The 16,591-nt window shown below is 39.6% G+C and overlaps 1 protein-coding gene across 1 annotated transcript; it reads right to left on the bottom strand.

The window, feature by feature from the left end:
* Positions 1-1,833: 1,833 nt before the first annotated feature.
* Positions 1,834-3,786, bottom strand: LOC128837232 (serum amyloid A protein-like). The gene is made up of 4 exons (XM_054028222.1): positions 3,682-3,786; positions 3,237-3,355; positions 2,798-2,936; positions 1,834-2,054 (listed from the first exon to the last, which is right to left on the bottom strand). Exons 2-4 carry the CDS (start codon positions 3,337-3,339, stop codon positions 1,913-1,915), a joined length of 384 nt encoding a protein of 127 aa, XP_053884197.1. The 5' UTR covers positions 3,340-3,355; positions 3,682-3,786; the 3' UTR covers positions 1,834-1,912.
* Between the last annotated feature and the right edge of the window lie 12,805 nt (positions 3,787-16,591).

Below are 16,591 nucleotides of genomic sequence, written 5' to 3'. Positions count from 1 at the left end.
TGCCACACTTGGACCAAGCCCCTACTCTGAAAGGATTTGAGGGTATAGTGTGGGACTGCACAGATTAATGCAGAAAGACTGATTTAGAGGATCTCTCCCAGACGTTCCATATTATGGTGCATTCTGGTAATTGACTGGTAGGAGGTTTCACTAGCCTCTGTAAAGTATATCTAAAATATTGTGCTAGTAAGTAAATTTTTCTAAACCCAAATAAGCTACTCAGAAAAGGGGTTGAAGTTTTTCATAGCTACCCATCCAAAAAAAAAAAAAAAAAAAAATCCCTAACTCATGAATTACAATCCCCAGATTCAAGTAGCTGGTAAATATGAGTGTCCATATGTTTACCAAAATAGGATATGCAGGCCTGATCCAAAGACCTTTGAAGCCAATGGAAGGACTCTCTCTGGCTTCAATGGGATTTGGATCAGAGCTTTAATCAACAAGGCTATAAATAGATATGTTCTCTATACCATGAGAGATACTTTAATAAGCCCAAGATCCTGTTAATGTTTGTCAGATACAACTGACTTGGTCTGTCTCCAACAAATTGTCTGTGATAGATTTGAGGCCAATTGCCTACGCACTTTTACCCTAAAAATTGAGGAAAGGCCTTAAAAATTATTTGAACAGAGTCATGCTAAGAACCCGCCACTACATGCTGCAAATTTGTTTGATCTTTGCTTCAAGAGTGGGACTAGGGGCTAATTATAGCATTGTTGTAGCTCTAATGCTCCCTGGCTATTAGAGACACAAGGTGAGTGAGGCAATAATGTCTATTGGACCAACTGCCATTGGGGAAGAGAGTAAAGCTTCTGATTTGCACAGAGCTCTTCTTCAGGACTGTTAGGCCGACATGATTTTGAATTTCTAATATTCCTCTGTTTTTAAGTGAAGATGTTAGGGTTAAATGTATTACCGGAAAACTCTGATGAGACTGCTGTCAGCTGCCTGGTAACTATCCAAAGACTAGGAAGCATACAACCAGAAAACACTGGTTTCATTTTGATTTGATTTTGTGCTTCTCCTTTCCTTTCTTTTCTTTTTGACTTCAAGTTGTGAGCATTAAGCCTTTTAAACCCTATAATCTTCCCAAGTTTTTATCAATGTACATTAACTAGTCCTGAACTTAGTTTTGCCACCCCTGTCTGATGCTGTTTCCCCTCACTCCTGCTCTTCAGCAACAATGGGAAATTTCATCCAGTGATGACTCTGATCCAGCCTTTCTAGCCTGACCTCAGATGGAACAGAGGTTTTACCCACCTGACAACAATAAATATATACTTTTAAAACATAAGCACCATTACTGCTCATTAAAGTGGACCTAGACTCCCAGCACCATGGAAAATGTGTTTTCATCCTTTCATTTAAAATGTTAACTTTCCTCCTGACCTGCCCCCAAAATTCCTATTTTTGCCATGATACCTAAAACTTTGTATGGTGGTTTTTACGCCCCAAACTAATTAGCCAGGTAGGATGGTCTTATGGTCAAAGGACTGGACTCCATTCCTAGTTCTGCTATAGACTCCCCTGTGAAGTTAGGCAAGTCAACATTAACATTAATATCCCTGTAAAATGGGGATAATAATAACAAGGAGAATTATCATAATGGATCACAATAGTCCAGGAGCCTGTCTCTGACAGTGGCCAGTGCCCGCTGCTTCCAGGAATATGCAACAAATCCAGTAAAGGACAATCGTTACATAATCTGGAAGAATCTTCCAAATCCCGGGCAGTTAAGGGTGACCTTTGGCCCCAAATCATGAAAGATTTGTGTGTATATTGCTTTTCATCCTTTCTAATGTAGCTGAGGATGTTCATTCACGGAGAGCTTCAGAAATTTAAGATTTTATTTATTGTGGTTTTGCACAACTGGGTAGAAAAATGGAACCACTGTAAAGTATTACAGGCTGCATTAGTATTTTGAGGGAAGGCCCTCTGGTCTGTAGCGGTTTGGGTCTCCTCCACTTCTGCCATATTTATTTGCCTCCTGATCTTGACGTGTGTCTTCTGCTCCTCTGCCACTAATGCCACTCTGCCAATCTTCCCTAGCATCACTGGAAAGAGGAAACAAAGATTATCTGAGACAGTTTATTATTAAATCTAAATAACTAAATTATTTACTTTTCATTTTTTCCCCAGTTTAATCACTACTTTTCCATAAAACTGAGGACCCGCACAAATATCTCACCAACAGAAGTTGTTCCATAAAAGATATTAGCTCGCCTACCTTGTCACACACAAACACAGACACAAACCTTAGCCTGTCTGTTAATTGCAGGTCATCCCAGAAGTGCATCAGTGCAGCAGTTGTGAATTAAAAAGCTTTCCCATTACTTGCCTCCACTAAGTTCTACCCACTCCTCATAAGCTCCTTTATACCATAGTCATCACGTTCAACAGCAATATTTTAAAACAATCCTCATTAGAGGACTGCAAGTGAACCACTGATCATAGTTTTCTTGGATGAAATACCAAGGGCAATATGTACTGGTTCTAGATTAAAGTGAGGTCCTGCAATTATTTAAATTTTAAAAGCTCTCTGGTGAAAACATTGGCCTCCCTGCCCATAGTAATGGGATCTGATATCAGAACATATCCAAATAGGTCAGCTCAGAAATCACCTCTACAACTCAAGAATGGGCATGGTCTTCACACTTAGCCAGTTCAGAGGTTAAATAAAAATGTCCTCACTTCAAACAGGACAATAACTAGTTATGAATTACAATGTACTTCATAGTAATTTGATTGCATAGCTCTTTACTGACATGTAACTCATAATCCAAGTAGAATCCATTACCTAATAACTTCTGCTGCCCATTTACCGCCAGGCCCTCTTTGGGCAGCATCATAATTCCCACGAGCATGGAAATATTTATCTGCATTTTTATAATTCGCCTCCCGCATGTCGCTGTATGCACGCCACATATCCCCAGCGCCTGCAGAAGAGAAAGGATTATAGAGACACTGCAAATTTAAAACAAAACTTAGATGTTATTCCATTCTAGTCACTTCACCACTGTGGCTTCCAAGTAAAGTGCTTCTAGAGAACACAGAAAGGCTCCTATATACCGCTGAGTAAATATTGATTTTGATTTTTTTGGTTCAGTGGAAGATCAGAGAAATCCAAAAAAGAGTGTTTAGTTTCAAACCAAACCTGATTTGTTATGGTTTTTCTCATCAAACATAAATTTTGAGAACAGTTTGGATGACGGACATGCAGTGAGTAAAAAGCATACCTAGATAAGCATCTCTTATGAATGCTCCAGCATCAGTGAACCAGTTCTGGGCACTGACACACAGTACCAGGGACAACAACAATATGCAATTGTAGAACTTCATTGTTCACTTATTTAGGCTGTAATAGAAGGAAAGTATATGTCAGAAAACTGGGCAATATTTTAAAGACTGCAGAGATAATGTAAATTCCTCTTATAACTGCTCTGGAACAGGTACATGGATCTTCAGGGTCACACACAATTCAGAAGAGTTACCAAAGTGATGATTTCTACTCAGAAAAATGAAATCCTCTCTGCCATGACAGCACCAGGATGGGACAGAAGTAAGTTTTAGTTTCTGCATATGTTTTTACATCATAAACATCACTTGTTCTAAGGCAAAAACTGAATGCAAAACAACGTAAAATGGTACAAATATAAAGTTTCCATATGGAATGAAACTTACCGCTCCTGTATTGCAAAGCCCTTGAGAAATGGAATCCTTTCTGATGGTCTCACAAGAAAAATGGTACTATATTTATAGGAAGCCTTATCTCAAAGAGCAAATTTTGAAATAATTTACAGAAACCTGACTAAATTCAAATTGGGCAATTTTTTGCTTGTTGAATACAAACATTGCGTCTGTTGGGAATTTACTGCAGTAAATTGGGCGATAATATGTAAAACTCCTATTGATTCTAACTGGAAAAATGCAGGTAAATATCTGCTAGTTCAGGTCAGACTTTGCCCTCTAAAGTTTGTAAACTAAACAGCAGATCTTGTAAATGGTCAGTGTGGCTCTTATGGGAATGTAATCTGAATAAAGTCATCATGATCGGGAAGGTATTGTGAAACAGTGCTAAATCAGTCCTGCTCACTAGCCCAACAGAATTCTATGACTTGTAAACACAACAGACCATAGCTGTACTGTCCATTCTCAATGCCCTGTTGACCAATCTGGCTTTGAGCTTTCTGGAAGCTTTTGGAAGTGTCTACGTTCAACAGTAACAGCCTTGACAGCAAAATGACATATTAGGCTGAATCATGTAATTTTCTTTTAATCTTACTCATTTTATTCCCATGAGCATCTACACTTTTCTATACAAACTCCAACTAGTTTTGTAAAAAAGGGAAAGATAACTCCTAGGTAGTGTTTTCCTGGATAGCATTTACTACCTGTAGTAACAAAGCTAGATTTAGAGAAGCTAGAAGTAGAGATTTAGAAGCTCAGTCTCTGAACTACAACTGCATTTTCCCCTAGATGAATTGAACTATGGTAATTCCCACGTTTGATACCTAGAATTGAAAACAATTCTGGTTTCAAGGGGCAGGAGAGAGCCATTTTGTTTCCTAAATTATGTGACTCCATCTTTTTGAAAACCTTGCTGTAATGCATTAGTTTTTCACACCCTCTATGATCTGCCTACCAGAGACACTGCACATCATAATTTAAAGTAGCGGTGGGTTGCGTAGCTGGAGCTCTCCTAACAGTGGTATTTAAGGTTATCTAAATGTTTCCTTTAGCCCTCTTTTCATTCACTCAACATTCTGAAAACATTCAAGCTTCTGGACTGAAATTTTACAGGCCTGGTCTACACTCAAAAAGAAACTTTTTTTAATTTGAAATGAAATCGATTCTGTACATTTTGTCCTATTGTAACAAAAAAGCTTGAAGGGCAAAATGACTGAAGCTGACATTTGGTAAGAAAAAAGGAAGTTCCTGGTAACAATACTTTGGATTTGGCAGGCATGCAGGTTTAAGAATCTCACCTTATATTTAAACACTGATTGGTATGATTTTTTGGCCCTTTTTAACTGATGTCCTAAGAACGAGTATGCTGCTGTGGCTAACTTTGCCAGACAGTATGCCAGCCAACTGCCTTAGGACCTGCACAGTTAAAAGTGCAAACAGTATGAAGTAGAGTGCTGGTAATTTACAATATCATGGAGACAGCCCTTTAACAATTCCTCACTAAATTTGCAGATATGCCTAAATTTGGTTTCAAGCTCATTCAGTTAGCTGGAATTTTGACTTGAGGATTTAAGTGTTTACTTTGGTTTGATTTTATTTCTGTGTTTTAGTTACCTATTATTTACAGATTTACTAGTTAAAATTTAAGAAACTTGAAGTTGAAACAAAAGTGATTGGGATTGTGTTTAATCCTGAACAGATGGTTTTGGTGGACTAGAAAGCAAGATCAGATGACATGATTTACTCAGTTTCATATTATAATGCCTAATTGAGGCCTAAAACAATTTTTCAAGTGAAAAATATACTATATGCACAATCCACACTATAATTTATAAGTAATTTGCAGTTTACTGTTGAATTGTTCCAAGGACTCATTTGGTTACTTAAGTTGTTTAAAACAATTAGTATTCCATTCCCTTGTGGGGCTGTGAATTCAAAAACATTGCATAGAAAAATCTTGTTGTTTTATTTTTACACTTCTATAATTCTTTCTTTGATCTCAGATTATGGGTAGTTTTTAGGGGGTGAAACTGATTTGTTGTTATGAGTGAATTGAATGTCAAAGGCATTCTTTTTTAGGCTGTCATATTTATTTGAGAAAGTGGATCATGTTTCAAAATAACAAATAAAAGAATTGGTCCCTTTTCTCTATGCCAGTGGTTTTCAACCTTTTTTCATTTGCTGACCCTTAAAGTTTGAATGGAGGTGCTGGACCCCTTTGGAAGTTCAACCTGTGGTCTGTTGGCTCCTGCTGTAAAAATCATAGACTGAAAACTGAACAAAATTCAGCTATAAACTTTGCATGTTCTCGGCACGGCATTTGACACCGAGTGAGAGAGGGCGCTAAACTGTGGGCTTCTACAGTAATGACAACACTTCTGGGGTTTGACCTGTAGGTGGGGGTGATCAGATAAATGGAACACCTTTTCTTGGATCTGAAACTTTATTTTCATAGTCACCTTTCGCGGACCCCTTAGCAGGGCCTTAACCAGAGCGGAATAGCTGCCCAGGGTGCAAAATCATGGAGGTGAAAAAATGGGGTGGGAAAATAATGAATAATGAAAAATGGCAGGGGCCGCAAATGTGCTTGCTCACCTTGGACACTAAAATGCCTAGTTTTGGCTCTCCCCCTTAGACACGGTCTGTGGACCCCCACGGGTCCGCAGACCACAGGTTGAAAACAACTGTGCTATACAGAGTTTTAGTTTTCGTAGAAAGCATTACTAGGTAGTTACCAGGTTCTGAGACTTAATTAGGAGTTGTGGGCACTCAGCACTTCTGAGGATCAAGACCCTGATGTGTAACTGTAAAAATGTGGGGTTTTGGTTTTGTAAATCTGTTTTTTCCCCCTTGTTAAATCGTCTCCAGATTTATGGGCACATAACAATTGCTATATTGGACACTGGTGAGGCAAGACGGGCTGACTCCAGCAGTGGCCAGTGCTTCAGTGGAAAGCAAATTTAGCTTCTACCCTCAAAAACAGTGTTCTTATTCAGCTGTGTAGTGCTGTAACCGGGTAAAAGGTGTTTTGATTCACAGAGGATGACTACTACACTTAATTGGTAGAATTGTTAATAAGCACACCTTCACTGAAGAACTTCCTTATTAACCAGAATAATTTCATATTGTATCTAAATGGTAAGATACAGTTTTGTTCCTGTGTTGTCCTATTTGGCCAGTTTGGACCTATTAAGTAGCATCCACTGAAGGAACTCTAGAGTTAGTTTTGCTAGATGTTAAAGATGGAATTATTCACCAAAGGTGTCAAACACTAATGTAATGACTGGTGACATGCAAATATAATGTTAGTGGATGAAATATATGCATTTACAGTTGAAATAGTTTCAGAGTAACAGCCGTGTTAGTCTGTATCCGCAAAAAGAAGAACAGGAGTACTTGTGGCACCTTAGAGACAGTTGAAATAGTGTGGTTGCTGGGCTAAAAATCTTCAAGTTTATATTTTTGTGATGAAATTAATGACCTTGCATAATAATTCTAATTTACACTAAGCCTTTTGTTTAATTAAATAGGTGTCTAAACTTTTTTGTCTAGGTTACTACCTGCCACATTCATTCATCCAGCGATGCCGAAATTAACTTTAAAGAAACTGTTTTTTCACAGGATTCTTCTTTGCAGCAAGTGAGTTAAATTCATTTAACAGTGTTGTTCACAGGTGTGCCTTCTTTGTAAAAGTAGCTTTTCTGTGGGATTTTTGTCTTTGGGGATGGGTGGTTGCATTTGATGCAAAACACCATTTGAAGAATTCGGTGGTGAAACTGGAAAGTGTATAAAAAATGTAGGCAGTGTGCAGTTTAAAATTCTATACGTATTTATAGTTTGCCAATTGACAATGTTACAGGACTTAATATGGTAATGCCACACAAGTGAGTGGTGTTTTTCAGAGCACCAACTAACTGTATAGTAGTCTACTTGAGTTAGCACTTTCATTTAGAAAATAGTTTTTGGAAGCACTTTTAGTACTTCGCCATTTTTGATGGGTGAAGGGTGACAGCTATTCTGTACTAGCATCATTCCATTTGCAATGTATGTCTTCTTTATTCCTCTGATGGCACTGGAGGAAGGTGAAAGCTGTCAAAATCTGAATACAGTGTACATTGATATAGATCTCCAATCCTGAAGGTGCTATAGATTCAAGTTACTAAACAAAAGTTATTTAAATTGCTGCTTGTACCATTAGCTGTTTGTAACTGCCTCAACCCAAGCACTACAATCTGTAGTTCTTAAAGTTTATATACCTTTATCATTTATATAAAGTGCAGTTGTTCCAAAAGTTTGGTTGGGGTTTTTGTTAATTTTAGAAACTATAGTTAACTTTTTCATGTCTGATATTTCAGTGATTTATTGCATCTTAGTTGCACCAATCTAGATTTGATGGGGTTGGTGTCTTCAGCAAGGTAGCAGCTTCTGTAGGAACGTGGAATCTTTTAGAAAACCCTTCATAGTCTTCAAGCACCATCTTCTGACTGTGTTCTTCAGTGTGAGCTCTGCCTAGACTGTCACAGCAACTGCATGTGTTTAGGTAGTTAATCCAACAGAGAACTGCAGATGGACCACTGCTGTTGCATGCTATATGGGGTAATGGTGGAACACAATATTTTTAGTGTCTTAGCAGAGTTTGTCATGAGGCTTGACAATAGAATAGAGAACTGTACCTTGATATTGTCTTCTGTAGAAAACTGAGTATGACGTGAAAGACAGTAGACTGGAGACACCATTGTAAGGAAGAGCAGATCAGTTTTCCAGAATAAGTGAAGGCACTGTAATGTCTAGCGCACTGGTAGTCTTTTCCTTCCACTCTTCTGATCTTCTGGGAACCTATTAACCGTTCTTAGGTGGGTTTGCTTTGTTTGCCAGATTTACTGAGGCCCAGACTAAAACAGGCAGCCTCCAGCTTTCTTTTCTTCAGCTTCCTTACTAAGTCCCATTCTAATGTTCGATTTCTCTCTAATGAAGAATCCTCAGTCCAGAAGTGTTTTCATTCTGTCAATCTCTGATCAGTGGAATGCCTCAGTCAGTTCAGTCTCCAGAAATAATTTTAAAACTCTATCATTTTGAAAGAAACTTTCATTATCTCATTCTCAGGACAGTTTTTTTGAAAGACCTTCCTTACTTTAAATATTAGAGGGAGAGTCTGCTGCCTCATAACTGGAAATTGGTTCTCCCAATTTGCAAAGCATGCGGCAGGAAAGAATTGGTAATGCACACACAAGTAATCATAAACATTGAGCTCTTTGGGCAAAATTTAAGACTCCATCTAATCTAGTGCTGGTAAGAGTGGGAGTGATACTGTAGACCAGCTGCTGGCATTTTTACTATTGTGTTGTCTGGACCTGCTGTGAGCAAAGTTAGATGACATAGTGGTAAAAATTCTGACAACCAACCAGTGTACACTAATGCTCCTACAATTGCTAGCACCAGAGGAGCTGTGCTGATGCTTGTGCAGTATCATGAGATCTCCAGAAAGTTGCTGCTGTAGGCAGAGTTAAGGAATAAATGCAAGTCTGCATAACTGAATATGAAAAGTGGTGTTTTCCTTTTAATGGAAATCTCTCCAAATTTATCTTCAAAGACCTAAGTAAAATCTCAGGCTGCCCTAGAGGATAACACCTAAAGTAGATTTGATCATGATGACTCAGGCAAAAGGGATCTTTTGGAAATTTTCTTTATGGGCCCTGGTTAAGAAATTAATGCTTATAATCACTTAGGTGACTTTTTTTTTTTTTACTTGCCAACCGTTTTTAATTGTATTTACATAGCCTGTGCAGGCAAAATGTTTTTCTTTATTGGCTGGAGAAATCCATTGCTTTTTATAAAGTAAATCTTCAGACATGTTTCATAACTTTTCACACCTGACTTCTAACTTCATTTATGATGCCATAAAGATGTTAGGCCTGCTCTGCTATCTTTTTTAGCATTTTTAAAGGTAAAATTGACCCCCCCCCCCTTGCTTGAGGAGCTTTGTTTAGGGAAGTTCATGACAAACCCTAGAGATGGTACCCCCAAGAAGGGTCTCATGCTGTAAATTTTTCTGCAGATCCCTTTATTTTAAGGGCAACAAGCAGAAATATATCAGCGATTCCATTCATTTTCCACTTTGCAAAACTTGTATCTGCCTTTGGCCTGTCAAACTGTCAGCAGGTTCTGACTCTTGGCTGACTATCGCTTGGAACGCTTCTCTAGCGTGCTCTTTCCCACTGTTAGGCTTTAAAAGATACTGTCACTAGGATGACGTATATATTTGATAAAACAGAAGTTGCTGCCTGCACTTATTTCACTTGAAAACGGATAGAATTTTAAAAATCTAATTGACTTTTCACCATTAATTTAGTTTGTTCTTTCATCATTCCATTTATCATTAACATAACACCTTTATGAATGTCTTCTCATCCACATGCATTCAGTAATAAGTTCTCTTCATCCATAGCTATCAAAGTACTCTACAGAGGAAGTGTTTAGTGCCTTTCTACAACCCAATAATGATTTATATGGACAGTCAGCGCAGGAAGAATAAAGGTCTAATATTACTAGGCCAGCCATATGTTTTGCCCAACGTAGTGCTATTTACTGTAAAAGACTTGAGGGATTGATTGGCACTTGTGAATGTTTCAGTCAAAATTCTACCTGAAACACATGCAAAAAGGCAGGCTTCTGTAGTGGCTGCTTAGATGGAGGTTCCCCTTATTCACTCCCAATCCCAGGAGTGTGGAAAGCTGCCATTGTATCCCTCTCCTTCCTCATCACTGCCCTGTTTTATCTTCCTCCAAGCTCCTCCATAATTTCCTGTCCCCAACCCAACCCTGTATTTTTTTTCCCTCTGCCATCACCTATTCCTCTATACCTTACCTTCTCAGCACCTTGCTCACCTGCTCCTTTTTAGGCCATCTCTGGCTTCCCATATTCCCACGTCCTGTCTAGCTGACTAACCATACAGTCCAGAGAGCAGCTATCTTCCCTGAAGGTAACCTGGTTTCAGTTTCATTAAAAACAATGAGTTTGCAGTCTCCCTTCAACATGCAAAGTCTGTAGAGAATGGTGACTGTTTTGGCAGAGAGCAGTTTGGCTTCAGCCCCACTGAAAATAATAGTTATTTTAAATAAGGGAAATTTCACAAGTTTTAAAGCCAGTAATCTGAGGTCAGTTGAGACTTTATTTAAAAACAAAAAGAACCTTAAACCCCCCAAATCTCATGAAATTTGTGATAAAATTGTGAGAGTTGGCAACATTAAATTTAGATGTGTGGTATGTCTGCATTAACTCTTTTGGTTTCCACTTGTGTTTTCTTTTGGGTAATTGAGAGATACTGTTAGTTAGATCTTATAGTTGAGATTGATAACTTCTTACCCACACATTTTTTTCTATTTATAACAATGCCCTGCTCTCCCCTCTTCCATGAGTCATGTGGTTTAAAAGTTTCATGTTGACAAGGTTGAAGGCAGCTTTTCTCCTGTACCTAATAAGCTGTCCTGTCACACAGTGTGTCCTGGGAAATGCATTTGGAAAGGTGGTATTTAAGACTACATGTACAGTGAAGATTAACTTTCCTATTAGAGCTGCTACCAAGCTGGCATCAAAGCCATCAAATGTGGGTCAGTGTATATTCAGTGGCTGAGATAATTTATAGATTTAAAACAAATTAACTTTTTATAATCCCCTGTGTTTAGATTAACAAAATTTATTTCTGGAGCAAAATGGGCAAATAGTATTCAGAGTATTATTAGAATCTTTATATCACTGTCATTGGTCCTGGGATTGCCAGGCCTTTTCTGATTATCAGATGCAACAAATGACGTCCAATTTTATTGACCAGTTTGGCTTCAACGATGAGAAGTTTGCTGATCAAGATGATATCGGGAAGTGAGTATGACTTTATGCTGGTTTTAACTTGGGATTTTCTTCTTTATTGCATCATTTCACATTTGACTGTGTCCCAGTGATTAATTGCAGCCTTGACTGATGCCGAGCTGTCTGCATTTGGCCTTGTTTATCAGCACTAACGTGGTCAGTTCTTATACTGAGTGCTCCAGGAAGAGCAGATTAGCTTCCCTGAGCAATTTTTCAGAGCAACACTATTTCTTTCCTTCCCCCAACCCACAGTAGCTACATAAGAGAACACATTGCTTGTGACTATATAACTAGACTTCTTAATATCAGACTTAACCTATGGATCTGTTCTTATTCACAAGACCATTGGCACATGGCTCTGATGTGGGCAGAATTCATAGGTGGGATAGTTTTTAGGCACAGGAGATAAACATGGGGTATATTCTACACCATGGTGCATAGCATAAATTTACTTTTCCTGGCCAAGCTGGCAGGAGCAACACATCCATGAGTGTTCTTTTCTGTAGGGGACAGTAAGAAAGGGCTTCATAAATCTTTCTATGGTGAAGAGCAAAGCAGTTCAGAGATACATTTCTACAGTTAGGGTAAGTGAAGAACTTAAAAATAGGAATAGTTTTAGTCCAGGTAGAACACAACCCAAGAATCTGTAGGATGATACCTATTTCTTACAAAAAGGTAAAATGGACCATGCTTTTGAGAATCCCTCTTGAAAAATGGATTAGTTTCTATCTAATCCCCAAATTTTATTATATTGAATTAAGTGTGCATGGCGCAAATTATCCTTTTTAAAACAAATTTGAAAAGAATCCAAGACAGCAGTTAAATATTAAAGGCAGATTAGTGTTGTCATACTGATTATTGATACTATTTTGTAGGACAAGCTACAGTAAGGTATGGGAAACTAATTGAGGTTGACTCCTGCCTTCTCAACAGGGAAGGGAATTGTATATGAAACCTCTGAGTGTAGAGATGAAGATTCACTTTCAGGAGGTGGGATTCTGTAGAAAAGAAGTCAATTTAAATTAGTTAAATATACTTGGGTAGCAGTATTGGTATACAACTGCCATAGGAGCTAGCTTACTATACTGCTTGGGTTAGTCTGTCAAGAAGATGACACATAATTAACAAGATGCTTATATAAATATAATGCAGATCCCTTGAGGTGTGCACTCTGCCTAGATGTTATGCCTCTAGCTACCACTATGAATTTGGTCCCTGATATTGCCCATCAGAAACCACACGGCTCTCATAAAAAAAAAAATCATATATATGAGTAACTTCATTGCTTGGAATCTTACCTACTTTCTAGCTGTAAATGCTGGCTATTCTTTAGTTACTTGCATGGTGGTTCAATTATGTGATTCTAGTCCTTTTATGTAAAAGGAATATTGTTAAAATTGTTGGGCCTAAAAATTGATCTGCTTTGACTTTGATGGTCATATCAAACGAACTGTAAATGCTGTTTCTCTTCTACCCCCTCCTCCAACAGATCTTTAATGCAGTGAGAATTTAGGGGAAGATTAACAAATGCACAGCTAACTTTAAACTCACTCATATACGTGCTTAAAGAGAGGATAACTGTGAATTGTCCTGAAAGGCTGGCAGACTTTCCCCCCTATTTCACACCTGCAGGAAGGGTATTTAGTTAGTTTATTTGGATTTATTTTGTCCATGTATCTGATAAAAGGTAGCCATTTTTTATATTATTGGCTTAACTGTCTTGTAAGATTTTGTGCATGGAAAACATCCCATGATTTGATAAATTGTTTAACTGAATGATAGTAGGAGGCATGTTTCTCCTAAACACAAAAGGTAAAACTATTTTCTTGTGTGGGAAATTGCTACTTAAGTTTACTGTGACAATGCGGTTCTGGCGGAACCCAACTGAGAGTGCCAACTTAGGACAAATTGCTCAAATAGAGCAGTTACAGCCCAAGGCTGGGGTTTTTTCCACCTCTAAGGCAAACCAAACCAGCCAGACTAGGAGGACTTCGGTCTCACCCCACTGGCTAACTGCAAGTCTCACAAGCAATCTCCTTAGACACTCCAGTTTCCCAATATTCCCACCAGTGCCACTCGTTATGGGGACAAATGGTTATGAAAACCAATACCCCAGTAAAAGAAAAAGGTTCTCCTGATCCCAAAGGACCAAGCCCCAGACCCAGGTCAATATACAAATCAGGTCTTACCCACAAATCACGCTGTTGCCAATCCTTTAGAATCTAAAATCTAAAGGTTTATTCATAAAAGGAAAAAGATAGAGATGAGAGTTAGAATTGGTTAAATGGAATCAATTACATACAGTAATGGCAAAGTTCTTGGTTCAGGCTTGCAGCAGCGATGGAATAAACTGCAGGTTCAAATCAAGTCTCTGGAATACATCCCCCGCTGGGATGGGTCCTCAGTCCTTTGTTCAAAGCTTCAGCTTGTAGCAAAGTTCCTCCAGAGGTATGAAGCAGGATTGAAGACCAGATGGAGATGAGGCATCAGCCTTATATAGTCTTTTCCAGGTGTAAGAACACCTCTTTGTTCTTACTGTGGAAAATTACAGCAAAATGGAGTCTGGAGTCACATGGGCCAGTCCCTGCATACTTTGCTGAGTTACAAGGCGTATCTGCCTTCTCTCAATGGGTTCATTGTATAGCTGATGGTCCTTAATGGGCCATCAAGCAGGCTAGGCAGAGTTAACACCAGTTTGTCTGGGATGTCACCCAGCAGCATAGCATAAGTTTGAAATACAGACAGTATAGAGCCAATATTCATAACTTCAACTACAAAAGTGATACACACATATAGACAGCATAATCATAACCAGTAAACCATAACCTTGTCTTAGACACCCCATTTGACCCCCTTTATACAAGATTTGCGTGCCACTACAGGACCTTGGTTGCAGTTTATGTCAATAACGTCACATAGTAGGAGGCATGTTTCTCCTAAACACAAAAGGTAAAACTATTTTCTTGTGTGGGAAATTGCTACTTAAGTTTTATAGTTTCAGGTCCTCTTAGTATTCTTGCACAGTAAAGAGTTCAGAATATGAAATGTCTCTTTATTTGTTGTGTAAATTGCAGCATCTTTTTTTGCTTTTAGTGCATAAATCTGTACTTTTTTTTGGCAGTGTGTCTTTTTTGATCGAGTGTCAGACATCAACTTTACCCTCAATACAAATGAAAGTGTGAGTATACATTCCTACTGCTATCATGACTTTTGTCCTTGAGAGAGTGGACTGCTAAACAAATAATGAAACTTTAAAACTTCTACTTGTCTTCAACCTGTAGGATGGTGGTGGGTCTAATGATTCTTTTCAGTATTATCTTTGAGGAGTAGCTCCTCCACCCACTTTCTTGTAATGACATAAAGCCTCTGTGTCATTGGGAAACTTGATCACTGCTTTCTATATCAGCTTCTGAGCAGAGCCATTTTCACTTTAAGGTATGACCAGATACAAGTGCTTTTGTTAGCCGGCTCCAGAGGAAATGCAGTAAAAAGCTACCTGTTTGCTGTGATAGAGGTGCCTCAGAGCTGTCTGCACAGTGCAGCATAGCGTACTAGAGGGGTGTGTGTCAATGTGTTATGTGCTAACTGGCCCATGTAAATCCATGCTGGCATGCTTTAGGACAGAGGTGCTCAAACTTTTCCAGATGCGCTGCCCTGTCTGCGCCCTCTTCCCCCCCTCCCCTCCACCGCGGAATGAGGGCAGAGCTGGGCTGGGGCCGGAGCAGCGTGTGGAGTGGAGCTGTGGATGAGAGCAGAGCTGGGCCTGGAGGTGGAGCAGGACTGTGATCTGAACAGGGTTGGAGACTGATCTGATCTGGGGGTGGAGCAGGGCTGGAAGCATGGCATTCCCTTCCCACCCCCGTTTCCCCCCAAATGTTTCTCTGTGCCCCACACTTTGAGAACCACTGCTTTAGGAGTTCCGTAAGTTAGTTCACCCTAGGGAACTTCTAGAGCATGCCAGCAGCATCTGTGTGGGACATTTACTGCGTAACATGTTGGTGTATTTTAGAAATCACACTGCTCTAGTGCATATTGCTGCACTAGGTAGACAAACCCTCAGATTCAGGAATAGACTTGGATCTCATTCTCTGGGCCTGTGCTGTTTGCTTATTCAGTTTATAGTGTGTGGGTAGTAGCTGCTCAATCTTCCACCAAAATGCAAAGTATGGTCTTAGCCAGCAAGGTAAAAGGAATAAGGGGACAGAAGTGTAAAGATCTTTCTCCAGAAAATGTTTCTCTGGTGTGCTAACCTCTCCCTCCTTGAGTGTATGTGCGTCTCCCTTTAACTTCCCAACACTCCCCACAAAAATCTGGAGCATTCTTTGGTGCAGTGAGCTGAGAGAGAATCCACAATGGGAAAAATGTCACCAAAACTTTGAGATGTTCTTTAGCTATGCCCAGGGAGTGAGCAGGAAATGGTAAAACAGGCACCCCTTTGAGTTTTCTGAACTGCCCTCATAGATAGTGATACCATACGTCCTCTTTTTCCCGGACATGTCCGGCTTTTCGGCAGTCAAACCCCCGTCCGGGGGGAATTGCCAAAAAGCCGAACATGTCCGGGAAAATGGCGGCTCTGCTCCTCCCCTGACTCTTCGGCTCTGTTTAAGAGCCAAGCTTCCCGAGCGCTACGGGCTTCGAGCAGCCCCCATACCTCCGGACCCTGCGCCGCCGGAGCCCGGGAGGGGAAGTGCCCGGCCGGGGCACTACTGTATGGGGGACTATGCTTAAAGAAAGGAATTTTTGCAGAGTGAATTCTCTATTATTGCTGCAAACAGAAGTTGCTCAGCTGTTGCAAGGTCACAGGTGTTTACAGTGATTGCCTTGTTCAACAGAACAAAGAGGATGGTTACCTGTGAATTTACCAAGAAGGGCTTGTTCCTCCTTCCCAGAGCACCCTCTTAGCAGGGTCATCAGTAACCCCCATGTCCCAAAGGACTGTAAACTGTACAGGGCAGGAAGCAGAGACAATGCAAATGGCAGAAAAAGGCACAAGAACAAACTAAGGTAAATGTGTAGCCAGGAGGATTTTCCTCATCTATGA

Source organism: Malaclemys terrapin, chromosome 4 (assembly GCF_027887155.1).
Source record: "Malaclemys terrapin pileata isolate rMalTer1 chromosome 4, rMalTer1.hap1, whole genome shotgun sequence".
NCBI classification, from domain to species: Eukaryota; Metazoa; Chordata; order Testudines; family Emydidae; genus Malaclemys; species Malaclemys terrapin.
This window is presented reverse-complemented; position numbering and strand designations above follow the sequence as displayed.